The sequence below is a fragment of the Neofelis nebulosa genome, chromosome 9 (genome assembly GCF_028018385.1).
Source record: "Neofelis nebulosa isolate mNeoNeb1 chromosome 9, mNeoNeb1.pri, whole genome shotgun sequence".
Lineage (NCBI taxonomy): Eukaryota > Metazoa > Chordata > Mammalia > Carnivora > Felidae > Neofelis > Neofelis nebulosa.
The window spans coordinates 38270131-38287246 of record NC_080790.1 but is presented as its reverse complement, the minus strand read 5'-3'; the positions used below and the strand labels follow the sequence as shown (position 1 = coordinate 38287246).

Genomic DNA, 17116 nt, shown 5'->3' with positions numbered 1-17116 from the left:
TGGAGAAGAATGTCAAATAATTTGCAATATATTTAATCTGCTCTACCAAGGAGCTATGGACTAATTGTTACTTTCATTATTTCACATCAATCCACTCCCATTTTATTGCTCTTGATGAGGCAATAGTAAGAATGGCAGCTGGGTTCCAAGATCTAGATCAAGTATCCTGACCTCCAGAAGAGTGGAAGAACTGTGGAAGTTGCTGGTCTTTGAAGGCCTGGACTCAGAAACTGGCAATCCTTCATTTCTGTCATATTCTATTGATCAATCACAGAACCTGCACTGACTCAAGAAGAGTGCACATAAATGCCATCTTTCAGTGAGAGAAATGTCAAGGAATTTGCATTTATTTTTAATCTGTCATATCTGCCTTATTTCTCTTCCTCACTTATGCAAAATACACATATACCCACCCGAGGGCTCCCAAAGTCTCATCCAGTTAAGGCATCAGCTTGATGTCGGACCTCATCATCTAAATCAGGGAAACTATGGCCTGCCCACGCATTTTCACATTGTGTATGGCTGCATTTGTGCTACAGAGGCACAGCTGAGTAGTCATGACAGGGGCCATATGGCCTGTGAAACAGGAAAGATTTACTGTCTGGCCCTTTACAGAACAAGTTACACATCCCTGGTCTAAATCATCTCCCAGTGGGATTTCCAAAGGACTCTGGAGTCAGAATAGTCAAAGAAAAAAACAAGGTCAGGAAAGTAGTTCTTCTGCTGATACAGACTTGTAAACATGACTCATCTTGTATCAGAAAATCTAGGAGGGGAGCTTAACTGCTATCAGAAACTGTATTGCCTGATGGTGCAAACTGTTTCCAATTAGGAGCCCAACCCTATAGCACAATGACTCTTCATCCTGGCCATACGTTAAAATCATTTGGGAGCTTTCAAAAGATACCAATGCCTGGGCACCTGCCAAACCAGTTGAGGCAGTCACTGGGGATGGGACCCAGATCTGTAATTTTAAAGCTCCTCAGGTGACCTAAAGTCAGTAGGTGACACGAAGAGGGTACAAACCATAGATCCATGCTAAAGGTGTCATGTTTATGGAGTCAGAAACAAGGCTATGTTTGTTTATGTTTATATATAATTATATAGTATAAATGCTAATCCACAAGATAATCCTACCACATCAATCACATTTTATATGTGTTGCTTGAAGTAGACTCAATCATCAGTCCTATATGTGGGCTCATACCCTCTCCCGTGCAAAACCTGAATTCAACCACTGATGTTTGGTCATCTTCCCTATCAGAGGTGGCACAGGGACAAGTTCCTTGTCTAGAACTGTCCCTCACCCCCATTTCCCATAGGCTGGCTGACCAACTGAATCCCTAAACCCCCTATAGTCAGGCAGATCCTTGGTCACTGCTGCAGTTCGTCCTTCTCACTCAGACAGGCTCCACAGAGGTGGGCACAACCCCTCTGAATTTTCCTCAAGACTCCTGCCATCTCCATACCCTTCCTGACACAAAGCTGCTGCTCCTGGGTGCTTCCTGCCTCACCCCATCATCACCACCCTTTCACTGTCCTCACCATCGGTCCAGCTGGTGCCCAACACAGCAGAGATCCATGCCACCTGGGCATTGCTGATGTCATGGGCCCACCAGTGAAAGGGTGCAGAAGAGACGGTTATCAATACTAACATTACTACTACTAATAATGAACTTTCATTGAATCCCTTCTCATTCCTCATATCAATCCTGTGTAAGATAACTTTTATGATCCCCATTTTACTGGTGGGCAAAATGAAATTGGAGAAGTTTAGTAACTTGTTCAGATTGCAAACAACTGAACAGAAATTTGGCCCCAACGGAGTCTGACCCCAGAGTGGTGTGGTTAGTTACCAATGTTCCCTTACGAATGGGTCAATGAGTTGGAATGAAAAACTAATGAGAGAAATACATATTGCCTGAGCCCAATGGGCAAAGTGGGGATTCAAGGCTGGTGAACTGAGGTATGTTCACTACTCACAATCTCTGGTACTATTTTTCAGGAATAAAAATCAAATCCATAACCTTAGATATGCATACTATTCGAGACCCGAACCAGTAAGTTCTGGTTCTAGAAGGCAGGGTGCTCAAAGCAGTTCCAGACAAAAGCACCACAATCCCAGGTGACTCTCCACCTTGCTTTATTCAGCAGAAATGGTTCTCGTTCTCTCTCACTTCCCACCTGGCCTGTATAAAGCCACTCTCCCCATGTAGCCCTCAGCCACTCTCTTCTCTGGGATGGGCAAAGGACTGCCGCCTGGGGAACAGCCTCGAAGACCAGCTAGTGGTGGGCAAGAGTGGATGGCCCCAAAGGGGTTCTGGATCTAAAAGAAGCTTACGTGGAAGGGTTGGAAGGAAGAAGGAGCCAGGGGGAGAAGGAAATTCCAAGAATCGGAATGTTCTTGGCTCCTGGGCCAACTCAGGTGTAAGAATTTGATGACGGTGCTAAAGGAAAGAGGGTGTTGTACCAGAAATGTCAAGAGAAAAAAAAAAAAAGATCATTTTTCTACGACTATGGCTGACCCAGTTTTCTGACTTTTTCCACAGACCTTTTATATATCAACTTCACACTCAGAGAAGTTCGTACCAAGAAAGATCACTTTTTTTTTTCATTGTCTCTAAAGGAGAGCCCTGTCCTTCCTGTGATAGAGTCAAAGAGCCAAAGCATCTCTCATTGCAAAGGAAGGTAAGAGATGTGGGAAAGAAATGTCCCCTGTCCTCCCAATTCAGAGAGGTGGGAAGCCTGACTGCTAAGGCTGAAAACCCAAACTTTAGCAAAGATTGCCTGATCTTTCCTTTTTTCCTTCACAAAGTAGCCTGGCTACCAAATAAATTCTCCTTTGTATTTCAGAAAGAGAACATCAAAGAACTGAACTCACTGAACAATGAGGATCCCTTCACCTTCCTTAAGGAACAGTTTGGCTCCTGTTTCACTTTGGAGTCAGCTGTGCATCCCAGATACTTTGTCTATACTTCCAACATACACACAGACAACCTGTGGGAGTGAGGAAAGATCTAGGGAAAGAAAAAAAAACACTCAATTCAAATTTGAAAACACCGATGTGAATCTCAATACAGGAGGAGACTGAATACACAAATATCTGGGACAACAGAACTCAAACCCTCAACTTCTATAGCAATGGGCCCAGAGTCAGAAGTGTTCAATGGCTGCCAGCTTTTCTATTTTTGTCCTCACTTCCATTTCAGGACCAATCAGAGAAAGCCAACTATGCTCTTCAAACCAAGCACCTAGGATGCCCCAGCTCCAGCATCCCAGACCAACAACGCCAGTCAATAGGCACCTTTTTTACCATAAAGCTTACCCACTCCTCTGTCTGCCTTTGAATCATTGCCAAATGCAAGTGATGGAGGCTTGACTCCTTTGCTACAGCAAACTCTGAATAAATAGCTGCTGTGTGTTCTTTGAGTAGTCTTCATGATGAGACCTTCTCTAAAGTCCTGATATAGAAGGGAAGCCATTTTAGATTTCTAAGTCAGCATGACTGTACATAAACTTTGTTCCAACCCAAAGCCTGATTTATGGCCCATCAAATACACATTGTACACCTGCCTTGTAAATGCACAGCCTAAGGGAAACCACCTTGTCCTTAAGATCTCTATCTCCCTGCATTCCTTGACATTAAAACCTGTGATTCCTGCCTATATGTTAACCTGTTACCTTTTGGGCTTTTGCAAGCTGTAAAAAAGAATATAGCCCTGTAAAAACGGTTTATTCTCTGGAGCACGTTTTTCCCTGCGAAGAGGGTGTTTCCCAGGCAACTGCCCTAACTTAGGCTCAAATAAAACTCTCTTTCTTTAGAGATTCTAAAAGGTTTGTTCATTTTGTGTCAACATTTATCTCTATAGACAATAGCAAATAATAACATAGCTTCCCCCCCCCCCCCCATAACATGCTGTCTTCACCCAGCAAGCATGTGGGCTTTACTTTCAGTGTCATTTGTCCCTTTATTTTTTTAAATGTATTTATTTAAAATCAAATGAGTTATCATACAGCATAGCATTGATTTCAGGAATAAAACCCAGTGATTCATGACTTACATATGACACCCAGTGCTCATCCCAACAAATGCCCTCCTCAATGCCCATCACCCATTAGGTCCATCTCCCCACTCAATGCCCCTCCAGCAACCCTCAGTTTGTTCTCTGTATTTAAGAGTCACTGGTGGCTTGCCTCCCTCTCTGTTTTTATCTTATTTTTTCCTTTCCTTCCCTTATGTTCATCTATTTTGTTTCTTAAATTCCACATATGAGTGAAAGCACACAGTATTTGTCTTTCTCTGACTTATTTCACTTGGCATAATACACTCTAGTTCCATACATATTGTTGCCAATGGCAAGATTTCATTCTTTTTGGTCATTGAGTGATACCCCTTTGAATCAGCACCCCTTTGAATCAGCATTTTTGTAAAGTGTATGTCATTTGGGCTATAAAAAGTAGAGTGTGGTTAATTACAAAGTTCTAGGTGAAATAAATTTCTGGGAAGTGATGATCTCAGTGCCTGTGGGTTTGCTGCCTTCCTAAACATGCCCAACCTCACCCAGGTGCTTCTGTTTTTCGAGATATAGCCAGGCTCTACTGGTTATCTCCTCCAGGAGGCCAGCCTGGACAATGCAAGCTCTGTAATAAGTGATCGTGTAGATGATGGATGAATTCTAGGAAAGTTGGTCCAGCTGCAGGTGCATTGAGAGAGGTCCAGTGGGGTCCAGGGTCCAAGGGGTATGGCAAGGTACTGTCTTTGAGTCCCCCGTGGGGGAGGATGGGGCAGTGGGTGTGAACAGGTGGGAGGAACCAATAACAAAGAACCTGGAGAAGCTGCTTCTGGGAAACCTGAAGGCAGGCACAGGTCCCTCATGACTCATCAGGGTTTAGGTCCAAAGCAAGGCAAAGTCCAGATGCTAAAGTGGGGTTAGGCTGCCAGGCAGGCAATCAGGATAGGAACTCAGGAGGCAGGTACAAATTTGGGGGCAGGGGAGGTTGGAGGCTTATATGGGTTTGGTTTTTTCCTAGGCTGCATGTAACAGATCTAATGATTAAAGTCTGGGTGATCCCTACCTGCTCAAAAATTGTGATCTGCACTGGGAAAACCTAGTGAAAATTTGGAGTCTGGAGGTTGGTGCCTGCTTTTGTTCTGTTGTTGATCTTTCCTCTTGAATACTTTTTTTTTTTTAATTTTTATTAAAAAAATTTTTTTAACATTTATTTTTGAGAGACAGAGAAAGAGCATGAGCAAAGGAGGCACAGAGAGAGAAGGAGACACAGAACTTGAAGCAGGCTCCAAGCTAACAGCACCGAGACATGGGGCTCGAACTCATAAACCACGAGATCACGACCTGAGCCGAAGTCGGATGCTTAACCGACTGAGCCACCCAGGTGCCCCTCCGCTCGTATCCTTTAGAAAGGCAAACCCTGTTTGTATCATCTTAAGACCAAAGCCACCAGGTTACTGAAACACTATGCCTTTCCTTTAGAATTCAGTGAGCTATGCTATTACTTTCTAACTGAAAATCTTGATACACAATTAGCTTACTCATTTGATTTATCTGCTGATACAGAGTCCAAAACAACATGACTAATATCGAAAAATTAAAGTGACTTGATGAATAGCCAGATTTAACAATTCAATTGCCTTTTTCTTTGACTACAACCCGAAGAGAATGTATAATCAACATTACTTTGTAGTTACGATATTTTCAAGAATTCTCCACTTTGTATGGTAGCGTAAGTACTTAACTAATATTTAATGTGTTTTGTTTGTGTTTATTTTCATTTTGGGAGTTCTAGCGACTGACACCTCTTGTTTGACAGTGGCATCGAGCCACTGATGTGTGTTGTGAGAGGTCCTTCAATTTCATTATGCAGCCTTGAGATAATTTGGAATGGGTTCAGATGAGATCATAAATATCCTTAGTCTGATACTGGCTGGAAGACGGACCGGACCTAACTCTTAAGGGACCATGCCTGGTACAATGGAATAAATATACTTATATATTTATTCTTGAAGGACCATGCTTCATAAAGATGTGGGGCCCCACATCTTATCTACTATGAAAGTAGCCACTTTGTAGCTTCTATGGCCCATGCATTAACAGTTGGCTTTCTCAGCCCTGCGGAGCTCCAATAAATAAATAAATAAATAAATAAATAAATAAATAAATAAATAAAATTTTTAAAAAGAAAGAAAAAAAGGAGGGGGCATGATTTGCAGTGAACTTAGATTGCAGGCGGCAGACCAGCCCCCTTCCTTCGCAAAGCAGTGTTTTCCCTCCATCTTGTTTGCTACCTGGTGAGTGCTGGTCTAAGTCCATCTTTCTCTTAAAGGATTTTGCTGACTGAGCCAGGAAGTAATTAGCACATACTAACATTATGAAATTCGCCTTGCTTTTCCTCTCCTTGGCAGTCTTCAGTAATATGTAGGCTACAGCTACAGTTCCAGAAAGCAGATCAGGGGCCAGGATCTGCTTTGGGGCTGTGTAAAGAATACGTTTCTCTTCCCAGATTTCCAAGGAAGAGCTCCCTCCCACTCCCACCCATCCCCAGAGAACTGGTTGTCAAACATTTGCCAGCGCATCGCTAGGTGTGTGTCTGCTGGGATGGGGGTGGGGCGTGGCAGTTGGGCGAGCCACACAATCCACTGGAATGTGGGAAGAAACCACTAAATGTCAGTTCTTATTTTATTTAGTCTTTGTGAACTTTCTACTTTTGTGTAAGTTTCATAATGGACGAATGCCCATATTTCAAAACGGAGTGCCCTCAGTTTTGTTTCATTGATTGGGGTAACTAGGATCCAAAATGCTTGGAGGGCACCACTCCTAAGGCTATTATCTCTGTGCAGTTAACTCATTGCCAAGCAGAGTACAGGATGGATACGGGTCTTCTCCTTCTATTCCCAAGACACCTTCCTCTTGCCCTCACCTGCCTCACCCTACCCCAGGATCTTGGATGGGGGCAGGAGGAGTGACCAGCTATGAAAGGAACCTCTGATTAGGGTGCTTCTGTTCTTGCTACAGATTAAATTCCCTGAGATTGCCCTTTTACAGGCAATCCTTTCTAGCCCACATGCAAGGGTCTCAGCCCTAGCCCTCTACCTTCCTGTGGCCTCAAACATCACAGCCCACTCAAAATTTCTCCCACACCAAGTCTTTCTGCCTTATAAGCAATTTAGCATGTAAACGCTATGGGTTTAAAACCCGATGTAAACACATGGGTTATCCATTTTCACAGATAGGTTCAATCCAAATTCCCATCACTTACTACTTTAGGACCTAGGAAAAGTAACTGTATCTCTCTAAATTTCCTCCTCTGTGAGAAGGGGGTAATAATAGTACCTCCCTGGAGGGGGTATTGGGAAGATTAAAATGCTTATTCAAGCGAGTAGCACTTAGCCAGGTATCTGAGCCATATAAAAGACTCAGAACATGTTGATCTGTATTCTTCTTAACCCTCTTTCCTGCAGCCTGTCACTGGGGGCATCATGCTGTCAGCAAAGCCTTGGTGGGACAGATCCTTAGAGGGCCAGTGGAAGAGTGGAGTGGGGTGGGCGAGAAACTAGGTAGGAAGTACCTAGGAGCCTACACAGGAAATCATCTGATGGGCGACATTTTAGGACCATGGACGCCTGGTCCCCGCTGCCCTGAGATTCCGGTTGGTCTGGGGAGACACCCACACATGCTCTGTACGTTGCATGTCCAGCACTAGCTTTGGGCTGTCTTCCTCTTAAATATTTCCAAAACCTGTCCTTCTTTTACTTCTCTTTCCCTCCCATCGCACCCTGAGTCGCGCCCCCCATCGTCTCACACTGAGGCTTGTGCCGGATCGTCGTTAACTGGTGTTCTCGCACATCATTCCTGGCCTGACCCGCGTTCTTCAGACTCCCTTCTCAAGGCCACATCAGAGGTGTCCGTGTTTTACTGTGCTAGTAATTATCTCCTCTGGGGAGTCCGTTCTCAAACAACAGCGGGAGCAACAGCAGCAGTGGGAGCGGCAATAGTGCCTGACGCAACCTCCCTCGCAGAGTCGCGGGGGGCTGGCCGTGCGCCTGTGTGCGCTCACCTCGGGTTTACCAGCGAGGAGGGTCACCCGCACTAGACCTGGGACTCAGGCTGAGGCCTCCCGACTCTGCCTGTGCAGAGGATGGTGACGGGGAGCCTTAAACCTGACTTGGGCAGACAGCGGTCACAGTACCTTTAAATTCCAGCATCTGTCACCAATACTGCCTGTGTCACCTGGGGCAGGCAGCCTCCCTCACGCCTTTAGTTTCTGCCCTTGAAATTTCTTAAGGTTATTGTGAGGTTCATGCAGTAGCCTGTGATCTAGATCTGTGAGGGCAGCCAAGGCACGCTCCGCGGTGAGGGTTTCGCGTGCGCCCTCTGCTGGTCAAGTTTCTGTTTTTCGTAAATTCTTTGAGAAGGTCCGGCTTGCCAGCCTCATGGCAAAGGTCAGAAGGACATGGAAGAGTCCTAGGCTCAAAACCTTTCTTCTCCTGGGCCACTCAGTGATATGCGTTCCCTGCACCTCTCTGGAAAGCCCGAGGCCCATCCAGGGTTCATCTTTCTTACTGACCCTCCTGAGATTCGTTTCCACAAAGGAAAAGCCTTCGGCCTCATCCCAGCACCCTTAGGTACCCCTAGCCTCTGATCCTCTGACGCCCCTACGAGAACATCGTGGCACCAGCCTCGTGCCCACCCTCATCTGTCGCCACCCTCATTGGTTCACCCAGGGGCCTTACTTGAATAGGGAGAGCTTTGTGAGGTGAGGCTCATGTCTGGCTCCAGGGGGCTTCTGTCCAAGTCTGGAATCAGAGACAGTGAGGTTAGCACATGACAATTGGGATTTTCCAGGGATTCAGGAACATCAGGGGCCATTTAATGCTTTACTTATTGTTGTATGTTTTGAGAAACGCTAAAGCAAAGAGACAGTAATGACAAAAAATAGCCTTCCTGGTCAAAAATGGTAGAAATGGAGATGAAATAGAACGAACTCAGTTTCTGGATGCAGAACTCTGTAGAAGCCTTAGTTATTAAAAACACACGCATTGCATTAATTCAGGGGGTATAGGATACATTGCCCACAGTACTCTGAGAGTAATCTGGAAGCTTCTAGCTGATAAAACATTAAGTTTGAGAAATGCCTGAATGAAATCCCTGGTCACAATCCAAACAACCTTTGCACATGGAGAGCACATAGCACCTAGGGAAGAAGAAAACCCAAACGCTGTGCTCTGGTATGAAGGCAGTCTTGGCCTTGCCCACTGCTTGGCTGTAGTGACTTGCCTTGTAGTGTACTTGACTGCCTCTCACCACTCTGAGGCTTCCCTTCCTTGTCTGTCCCTCCAGCTCTGACAGTCGATGCTTCTAAGAAGCAGGAAGACTGCACCTTGGTGAGGAAAGATGGTGGAAGGTGGAGCTGCCCCAGACTCAGTTCAGACAGAGACTCTCAAGGATTGTGTTGGAAGTCAGAGGAAGCCTTTACTGCTTCCACACATGCCACAAACAACGGCAGAGTTAGGAGTTGATATCACCATTTGGAGTTCCCCAAGGTTGCATAATTATAGTATCTGGTGCTTGGACCTTCCTGGTGTCCACTCCTGCTGCCTAAGGGACAGGAGGTGCATGGTGGCCACCACATGGCCTGTGTTCCAAGAGCAGGAGCAGCGCTTTCCAAACCTCTCTGTTGGCAGATCCATATTTGTCAGACAAATGTCTTACTTTTAGTTTGGGAATTCTGATTTCCACGTGTGAGTTGAAGGCCCCTGTTACGTGCCCCTCCCTTCACACTTCATGCACTAGACAGTCATTTGGGTCAAAAGCCTCCTCTTTTCATATGCCTTGAGCCAACACCAACACCAGAGTGCCTTCTTCCATGGGATGATCGAAAGTCCTGAGCCAGGGTACTTTTCCCACCCGAGACCCAGACAACTCCTTCTACTGCAGGGCCTTCTCCTCTGCCTGGGCAGGCTGGGGGAGGATTCAGAACCATCCAGCTGGTTCACTTCAAAGCCCCAGATCTCCGGGTGAAGGTGATCTGTTTATCTATCACCTTATGCACGTAGGCACCCATGACAGAGCTTCATTTTCCCTTCAAGGACTTCTCTGGTCTAATGCATTTGCCAGAGAAGTTCTCAAAGGTCACTTACCATGCAAGGTCAACAGGGAGGAACCGGTCTGTGCACAGACCTACAAGGTCCTGCTTTAGGAGCTATGTTTTGGTCCTGGTATGGATGCTTTTGCAAGAATCTTACCTTCTGAGCAGCACTGGGGCTCGTCTCCTTCCTGGTCTTCAGACTCCATTTTCACACTTGAGTCCTCCAAAAATGACATATTTAACACAATGAAATGACTCAACAGGAACCTGGGATTAAAGGCAGGAAGGAGGTCAGTTATGACACTTCCGAACCCAGGAAACCTTGCTGGGCACCACAAGTGCTTAGTAGGCCATCAGCCTTGCTCTCTGCTCAGAAATGTTTGCTGTGCCCAGGAAGGCCTTGTAAGAATGGACCATGCTTCTCCTATCACTCCTTCTTTGATTTTTGGACAGCAATGCTTTCTAAACAGTGGGTCACAATATCATTTTCATGGATCCTGACAACATTTGATAAAAATGAAACAGAAAGCTCAAAGTGTATTGCTCTAGTCCTGGGATTACCAAACTAACTACAGACCACAGGACAAATCTGTCCCACTGCCTATTTTTTTTTAAGTAAAGTTTTATTGGAACACAGCCATGTCCTTTTTAACATGTTGTCTATGGCTGCTTTCTGGCTTCAACAGCAGAGATGAGTATTTGAAAGACAGATCATCTGGTCAGCAAAGCCTAAAATGCTGCTGTCCCAACATTTACAGAAAAAGTTTGCCAACCCTCTGCTGTAGTCTAATCTTTGCAAAGAAAGGCAGGTTTTTTTTGTTTTGTTTGTTTGTTTGTTTGTTTGTTTGTTTGTTTTTGTAGCCTCTTATCATAGAAAACTGAGCCTCCAAAGGTCCCAGGAGGCTCAGCTCCTAATGTCTTGGGGAAGGGATGACACAGGAGCTCTTCACTGGGAGGACTTGGAGGAGAGAGATTTCTAAACACCCCTCAATTCTGCAAGTCACATTTCACTCACTTCACAAAGAACTTTCCCCAACATTAGTTCAGAGAAGGAAGTGAGGCAATAATTGCTATCTCCATTATATAGATGAAAAACCCAAAGGTAGTAAATTCTCAAGGGTCACACCACTTTTAGTTTGCAGAGATGCGCAGTTTGTGTGGAAGCCCAATCCCTTGAGAAGGGCTTAGGAGCAGGACAAAGGGGGCTAAATGGTTTTGCAAAAATAAAAAATGGCAAGGAAAGGCTCCAGGGCTTGGCAGCAAGGACAGTGAATGATAGGATGGCCACAGTGAAGGATGGCCACTGGGTGGCTCTAGGGGGTGGGGACACCCGACAGATCTTTAAGGGCATGGAGAGTCACCACTTGAGTTTAAGTTATTTGCTATTTGGCTGCATTCCCCACATCTACAAAGCACAAATCTCTTTGCAGTTTGGGGCTAGATCAAGGGACACAGGGAATTGGTGGCACTGGAGAAGTCAGAGAATCTGGCAGTCACATGACATTAGACAAAGAAATGTCTGGCAGAAATGTAGGTACTAAAATACATGAAGACAGTGGTGGTCCTGGTGGGGGACAGAATGATGCCCACAGGCTGAAGTACTTGGGAGATCCCTGTGAGCCACTTCTGTAATTTCCCACCTGTATCCAAATAAATGCAGGTGGTTTCCCCAGAGCTCCCTAGAGAAGCAGTGCATTCAGCCATCTGAGATCCATGTCTTTTCACCTAAGAACACTCAAAATATTTAGGGTCCCCAAATCTCTTTTCTGAAGACCAGTACTTTCTAGATTCTTCTTCTCTAGCAGCTGAAAGCAGAGAAAGCTAGCATTAGCAGGGCTGGCAAGTTTCCTAAGCTCAGCGTCTGCCTGGCCCTCCAGCAATGCCCCGCTTATCGGCAGAAGCCCCCCTGGAAGACATTCAGGCTGCTCATGGGGCTGAGAGCAAGGTGGTCTGGGCAAGTGTCAGAGATATCACTTAGAATCCACAGAAGGGCATGCTTCTAATGGGAAAAAAAGCAAGGCAGGTCCAGATGCTGTTCTGCTTCCCCATCTATGTCAACTGGTCTCTTGAACCCGCATCAGTACCACCTACCTGCGGCAAGGGTCCCCACGCTCTGTGGCTCCTGGAGCTCTGCTTGTCTTCTCCCTTCAGGATCTCTGATGTGGAGGGGCCAGGTCTGGTCCTCGTTTTGAAGAATCGGTTTGGGAGTGTGTATGCAAATGTAGCAGTGCATTCCTTTATCCAATAATAAGCAGCATCTTAGGTATCAGTCATTACTCATTGCCTGCCATTTTCCACCCCAAAGGAATAAACAAATTCCTGTGGAGTAGTGTCACTCTGCCAAGGACTGTGCCACATCCATTCAACACGTTTTAAGGCACTTGAGACAGGCTGTGTGGCTGCCGGTCCAGTGCAACAGCGAAGGTGTAGGAAAGAGACACGAACGAAAGGAAAGGGGAGATGCAGTGTCCAGCCCGGACACCGAGCCTGGGAGGTGTGGGCAAGTCCTTGTCCTCATGGTGGTTCTTTACCCCAGTCCCAGAGTTCAGCCAGGTGGGGCCCCACGTCCCAGAGAAAAACACTGTCCTTTCACCTCTCCTTAAAGAGCACTCCAGGACATCACTGACACCCCCATCCACATCTCCTCTGTTCACTCTTCTTCAATGGGGACATGCAACACATCCCCAGCGGACCTTCCTTGATCAAGCCCACCAAGAACTGGCTTCTTCCTACAGCCTGTTGGCTATTTACTTACCTTGTTATTTATTTATTTATTTATTTATTTGGCATTGCATTGCATTGCATTGCATTTGCTCTTGTCAGTTAATAAGTATGGTTGTGTTTTACAATGCTAAAAACAGCTGGTGCACTCAGAGGAAAATCCACATGACCAAGCAAGGTCATAGCCACTGGGTCACCAGCAACAGCACAATAGCACAGGGGCAACAGTAACAGCCACCACGGTCCTCTGTGTGCTCTCAGTAATCCAGGGCTGGACTAAGCCCCCTGCATTCCTTATGTCCCCAAATCCTGTGCTGATCCTGGGGCTGGGGCTGTCCTCCCAGCTTCCACTGTAAAAGCCAGAGCAGTCTACCGAGGTTAAGCAATTTCCCTGAGATCACGAACTGAGTTCCAGGCAGCCTAGGCTTTTCTGAGAATGTTGCAGCTCTGTCTTTTAAATGGGGCACAGACTAGGGTCTTATCTTCAAACATTCTTCCATGCTCACATCTACATAACACGCAATGACAGGAATGTGTCTGACAAATTATTTTCCTTCCCTATTTACAATGCATCCTGCCTTTCCTAGTCAAGATGATATCTCAAATAGTATTTCATCTCATCAGTACTTTTCTACATTATTTTTAACTGCTGCAGGGTATTTCATTATTGGTCTAAAGATCTGAAAAATGTGATTCCCTTGATAGCTGGAATAGAAATCTCTAAATTGTCTATTAAATGCCTAATATAGAGAGATCTTCGGAGAATTTCTTGATAAGCCTTTGGGATAGGGATGAGATTGTGAAGGAAAATATGAAGTTAAAAAAATGGGAAACCCAACTGAGTATAAATTCTGTCATCCAACAGTCAAAGAATTAGAATGTTACTGAAATCGGTTTGATTCCTGCATCCTGCATCACCATAGGATGCTGGCACTTCTCATGATTTGTCCAGGCACGTACAGCAGGAGAGGCAGCAAGGTGAATTCCCTGCCATAGAACTAGCCAGGCCTGAGGAGCTGGACAGTGCTTGAGGAACAGAGACAGCTGCAGACGCCCACAGGAGACATGCAGCCTGCAGTCCAGAACATAGTGGCCAAAGGAGAGTGGGAATGCTCTGTGGGAAGGCTCCCACACAGATAGCACCAGGTCCCAACAGACAGGAGGGCACAGCAATAAGGAATCCAGGTCAGGTGGTAGCCACATACCCAGCAGACCATCCAACCAGCATCTGAGAGGCCCATAAGCAAGGCCTCATCATTGGCATGAGATTCAGGAGACTGGCAACTTTCAAGAGTCCATAGTGTTAAGTACTGAGTAGGAGTGAATCCAGAATAGAAAACAGAGTAAGAAAGCAGAGAAAATTATGTAAGTTCATGTTTGCCATAGGAAAGTTTTTGGAAGTCATTAAAGGGATGGCTGCAATCCCCATTATTAGTGTTGCTATTAGCTAAAATCTCCTGACTGCCAGTCTGCTCCCTTTCTTTAAAAAAAAAAAAAAATGTTTATTTTGAGAGAGTGAGAGAGAGATAGGGAGGGGTAGAGAGAGAATCCCAAGCAGGCTTCCCACTGTCAGTGCAGGGCCCGATGTGGGACTCAATCCCACAAACCTCGAGATCATGACCTGAGCCAAAATCAGGAGTCAGATGCTTAACAACTCAGCCACCCACCCGCCCCCAGTCTGCTCCTTTCAACCTTACATTTTTTCCACCAACGTCTGCATGTAAATGTTTGACATGTATTCTGTAGTTGTTATGTACGGTATTTTATACATGACCATGAAGTCAGATGTATTAATTCTATTGAGCAGATCCTCTCTATCCTCACTGTTACCTTTTATTCTATCAATTATGTAAGGGGGATATTAAGATCTCCTATTATGCTGTAGATTTATAGATTTATTTTGATCTTGATTTCGGCATTTTGAAGCCATGTTAATTAGGTGCATATAAATTTATAATTTTTATATCTCTCTGGTGATCTGAGACTTTTATCTCTAAGGAGAAATCCTCTTTATCTCTATGAATGCTTATTGTCTTAAAGTCTACTTTGTCAGATACAGAAGACTTTTAATTAGTATTTGTGTGGTATATCTTTTCTCATCCTTTCCTTTCAATGTCCTCCACCCTTATGCTTTAGATGTATCTAAAGCAAACAGCATATAATTTTCTTTTTGCTTTGCGTAATCAACATTATCATAGAAACCACTTACATCAACTCTAAAACATCATGGATTATAAGATACACCAAAGTTTTATAGATCAATAAGAAAGAGAAATGCCACCAATTAAACCATGACATAAGATCTCAACAATAGCCCCATCAAATGCACAGATCAATCATACCAGCTTCTCCATGTGGCAAATTTTCTTTCATCAATTCCAAGGAATTTGACGATTTCTCTTGCTTTACATTGCACATATCTCAGAAACAAAGTATAAAGAGCTTCATCCACTTGTGGGTAGCCTCTTTTTTGGGTCTCTGAAAGTTGTTGGTATTTGGCAAAAAAAAAAAAAAAAAAAAAAGCTTCATTAAAATTACCTGTTTACCCCACTACTCAGTTTCCATGCCAAGTCAGAGGGCATCTTTTTGAAACATTTTCAGCAGAAATTAAACTCAACACATGTAATAACAATGATCCACAAAACTCAACTGATGACCAAGAAAAAAAAAACTCTGACAAGTTAACACACCCTGACAGGGTTCATATGATGCCATAGCCTGTCATGTGTTTCCCAATTTCAGAAATATAAAAATATAAGTAAATGTGTGTCTTTTTTTTTAATGTTTATTTATTTATTTATTAAAAATTTTTTTAATATTTATTTTTGAGAGAGACAGAGCATGAGCAGAAGAGGGCAGAGAGAGAGGGAGACACAGAATTCGAAGCAGGCTCCAGGCTCTGAGATGTCAGCACAGAGCCCAATGCGGGGCTCAAACTCACCAGGTCATGAGATCATGACCTGAGCGAAAGCCAGACACTTAACCGACTGAGCCACCCAGGCCCCCCTAATGCTTATTTATTTTTGAGGGAGAAAGAGAGACAGAGCACAAGCGGGGGAGGGACAGAGAGAGAGGGAGACACAGAATCTGAAGCAGGCTCCAGGCTCTGAGCTGTCAGCACAGAGCCTGACGTGGGGCTTGAACTTGTGAATCACAAGATTTGAGAACTCGTGAACCGAAGTAGATGCTCAAGTGACTGAGCTGCCCAGGCACTCCTTGTGTGTCTTAAAATCAATGAAATAGAGCATTTGGGTTTAAAAACCTACCGCTGTTATGGTGTTTTTTTTCATTACTCCTATTCTGTTTCTCCTCCCCCTTCTTGCTTTCTTTTGGTTTGAATATTTTTTATCATTCCATTTCTCTCCCTACTAGTCTGAAATGTATATACCTCTATATTTATTTTCAACTTTTTTGGTGTTTATCCTAGAAGTACCCCAAGTATCCTTAAGATTCATGCTAATGAAGAACTTTATTCTCCTCTCAGACAATTCAAGGATGGCAGAACACCTCCATCTACCTCAACTTTGCCCAATTAAAAAAAATTTAAGTTTATTTATTTATATTGAGAGAGACAGAGACAGCACATGAGTAGGGGAAGGGCAGAAAGAGACGGGGGGGAGAGAGAGAGACTCACAAGCAGACTCCATGCTGTCAGCACAGAGCCTGACATAGGGCTCGAACTCATGAACGGTGAGATCATGACCTGAGCAGAAATCAAGAGTCGGATGCTAAACCAACTGAACCACCCAGGTGCCCCAACTTTGTCCAATTTCTATGCTTCTACTGTCACATGTTTTAATTCCATATACTTTCAAAACTACATATTTTATCATCATCATCATCATTATTATTATTATTTCATAGCATGAGAGTTAATTTCCTTTTGCCCACATATTTAGTAATCTTCTTGGTTCTTCATTTCTTCTTATATCTATATCTTCCATCTGGGATCATTTTCTTTATACCTGAAGCACATACTTTAGAATCGCATTGTCTAATATGGCAGCCACCAGCCACAGGTGGCTATTTAAATGTAAAGTAAGTCAAACTGAATAAAATTTAAAATTCAGTTCCTTGGCCTCATTAGAGGCACATTTCAAGTGCTCAGTAGCCACAAGTGGCTAATGGCTACTGCACAACAAACAGAGAACATTTTTATCATGTCTGAAAGTTGTACTGATAGTGCTTAGCTCCAGCTTCCTTTCTGGAAGGCCTTATAGCAGTGAACACCCTCTGTTTTCGTTTAGCAGAATATACCCTTAATTCTCCTTCATTCCCGAATTTCCAAGTT

At 44.4% G+C, this 17116-nt stretch overlaps 1 protein-coding gene across 11 annotated transcripts in view; it reads right to left on the bottom strand.

Annotated features, from left to right (window-relative positions):
- Positions 1-17116, bottom strand: part of LOC131484750 (interleukin-36 gamma-like) — a 174764-nt gene that overhangs the window by 26731 nt on the left and 130917 nt on the right. For 4 of the 11 annotated variants that reach the window (XM_058683332.1, XM_058683333.1, XM_058683330.1 and 1 more), the window contains 3 exons: positions 12196-12339; positions 10262-10371; positions 8750-8812 (listed from right to left, as the gene is read on the bottom strand). In XM_058683332.1, the coding sequence (XP_058539315.1) occupies positions 8750-8812; positions 10262-10340 (142 nt within the window). In that variant the 5' untranslated portion in view covers positions 10341-10371; positions 12196-12339. The other 7 variants (XM_058683336.1, XM_058683328.1, XM_058683329.1 and 4 more) reach the window with 5 other exon arrangements.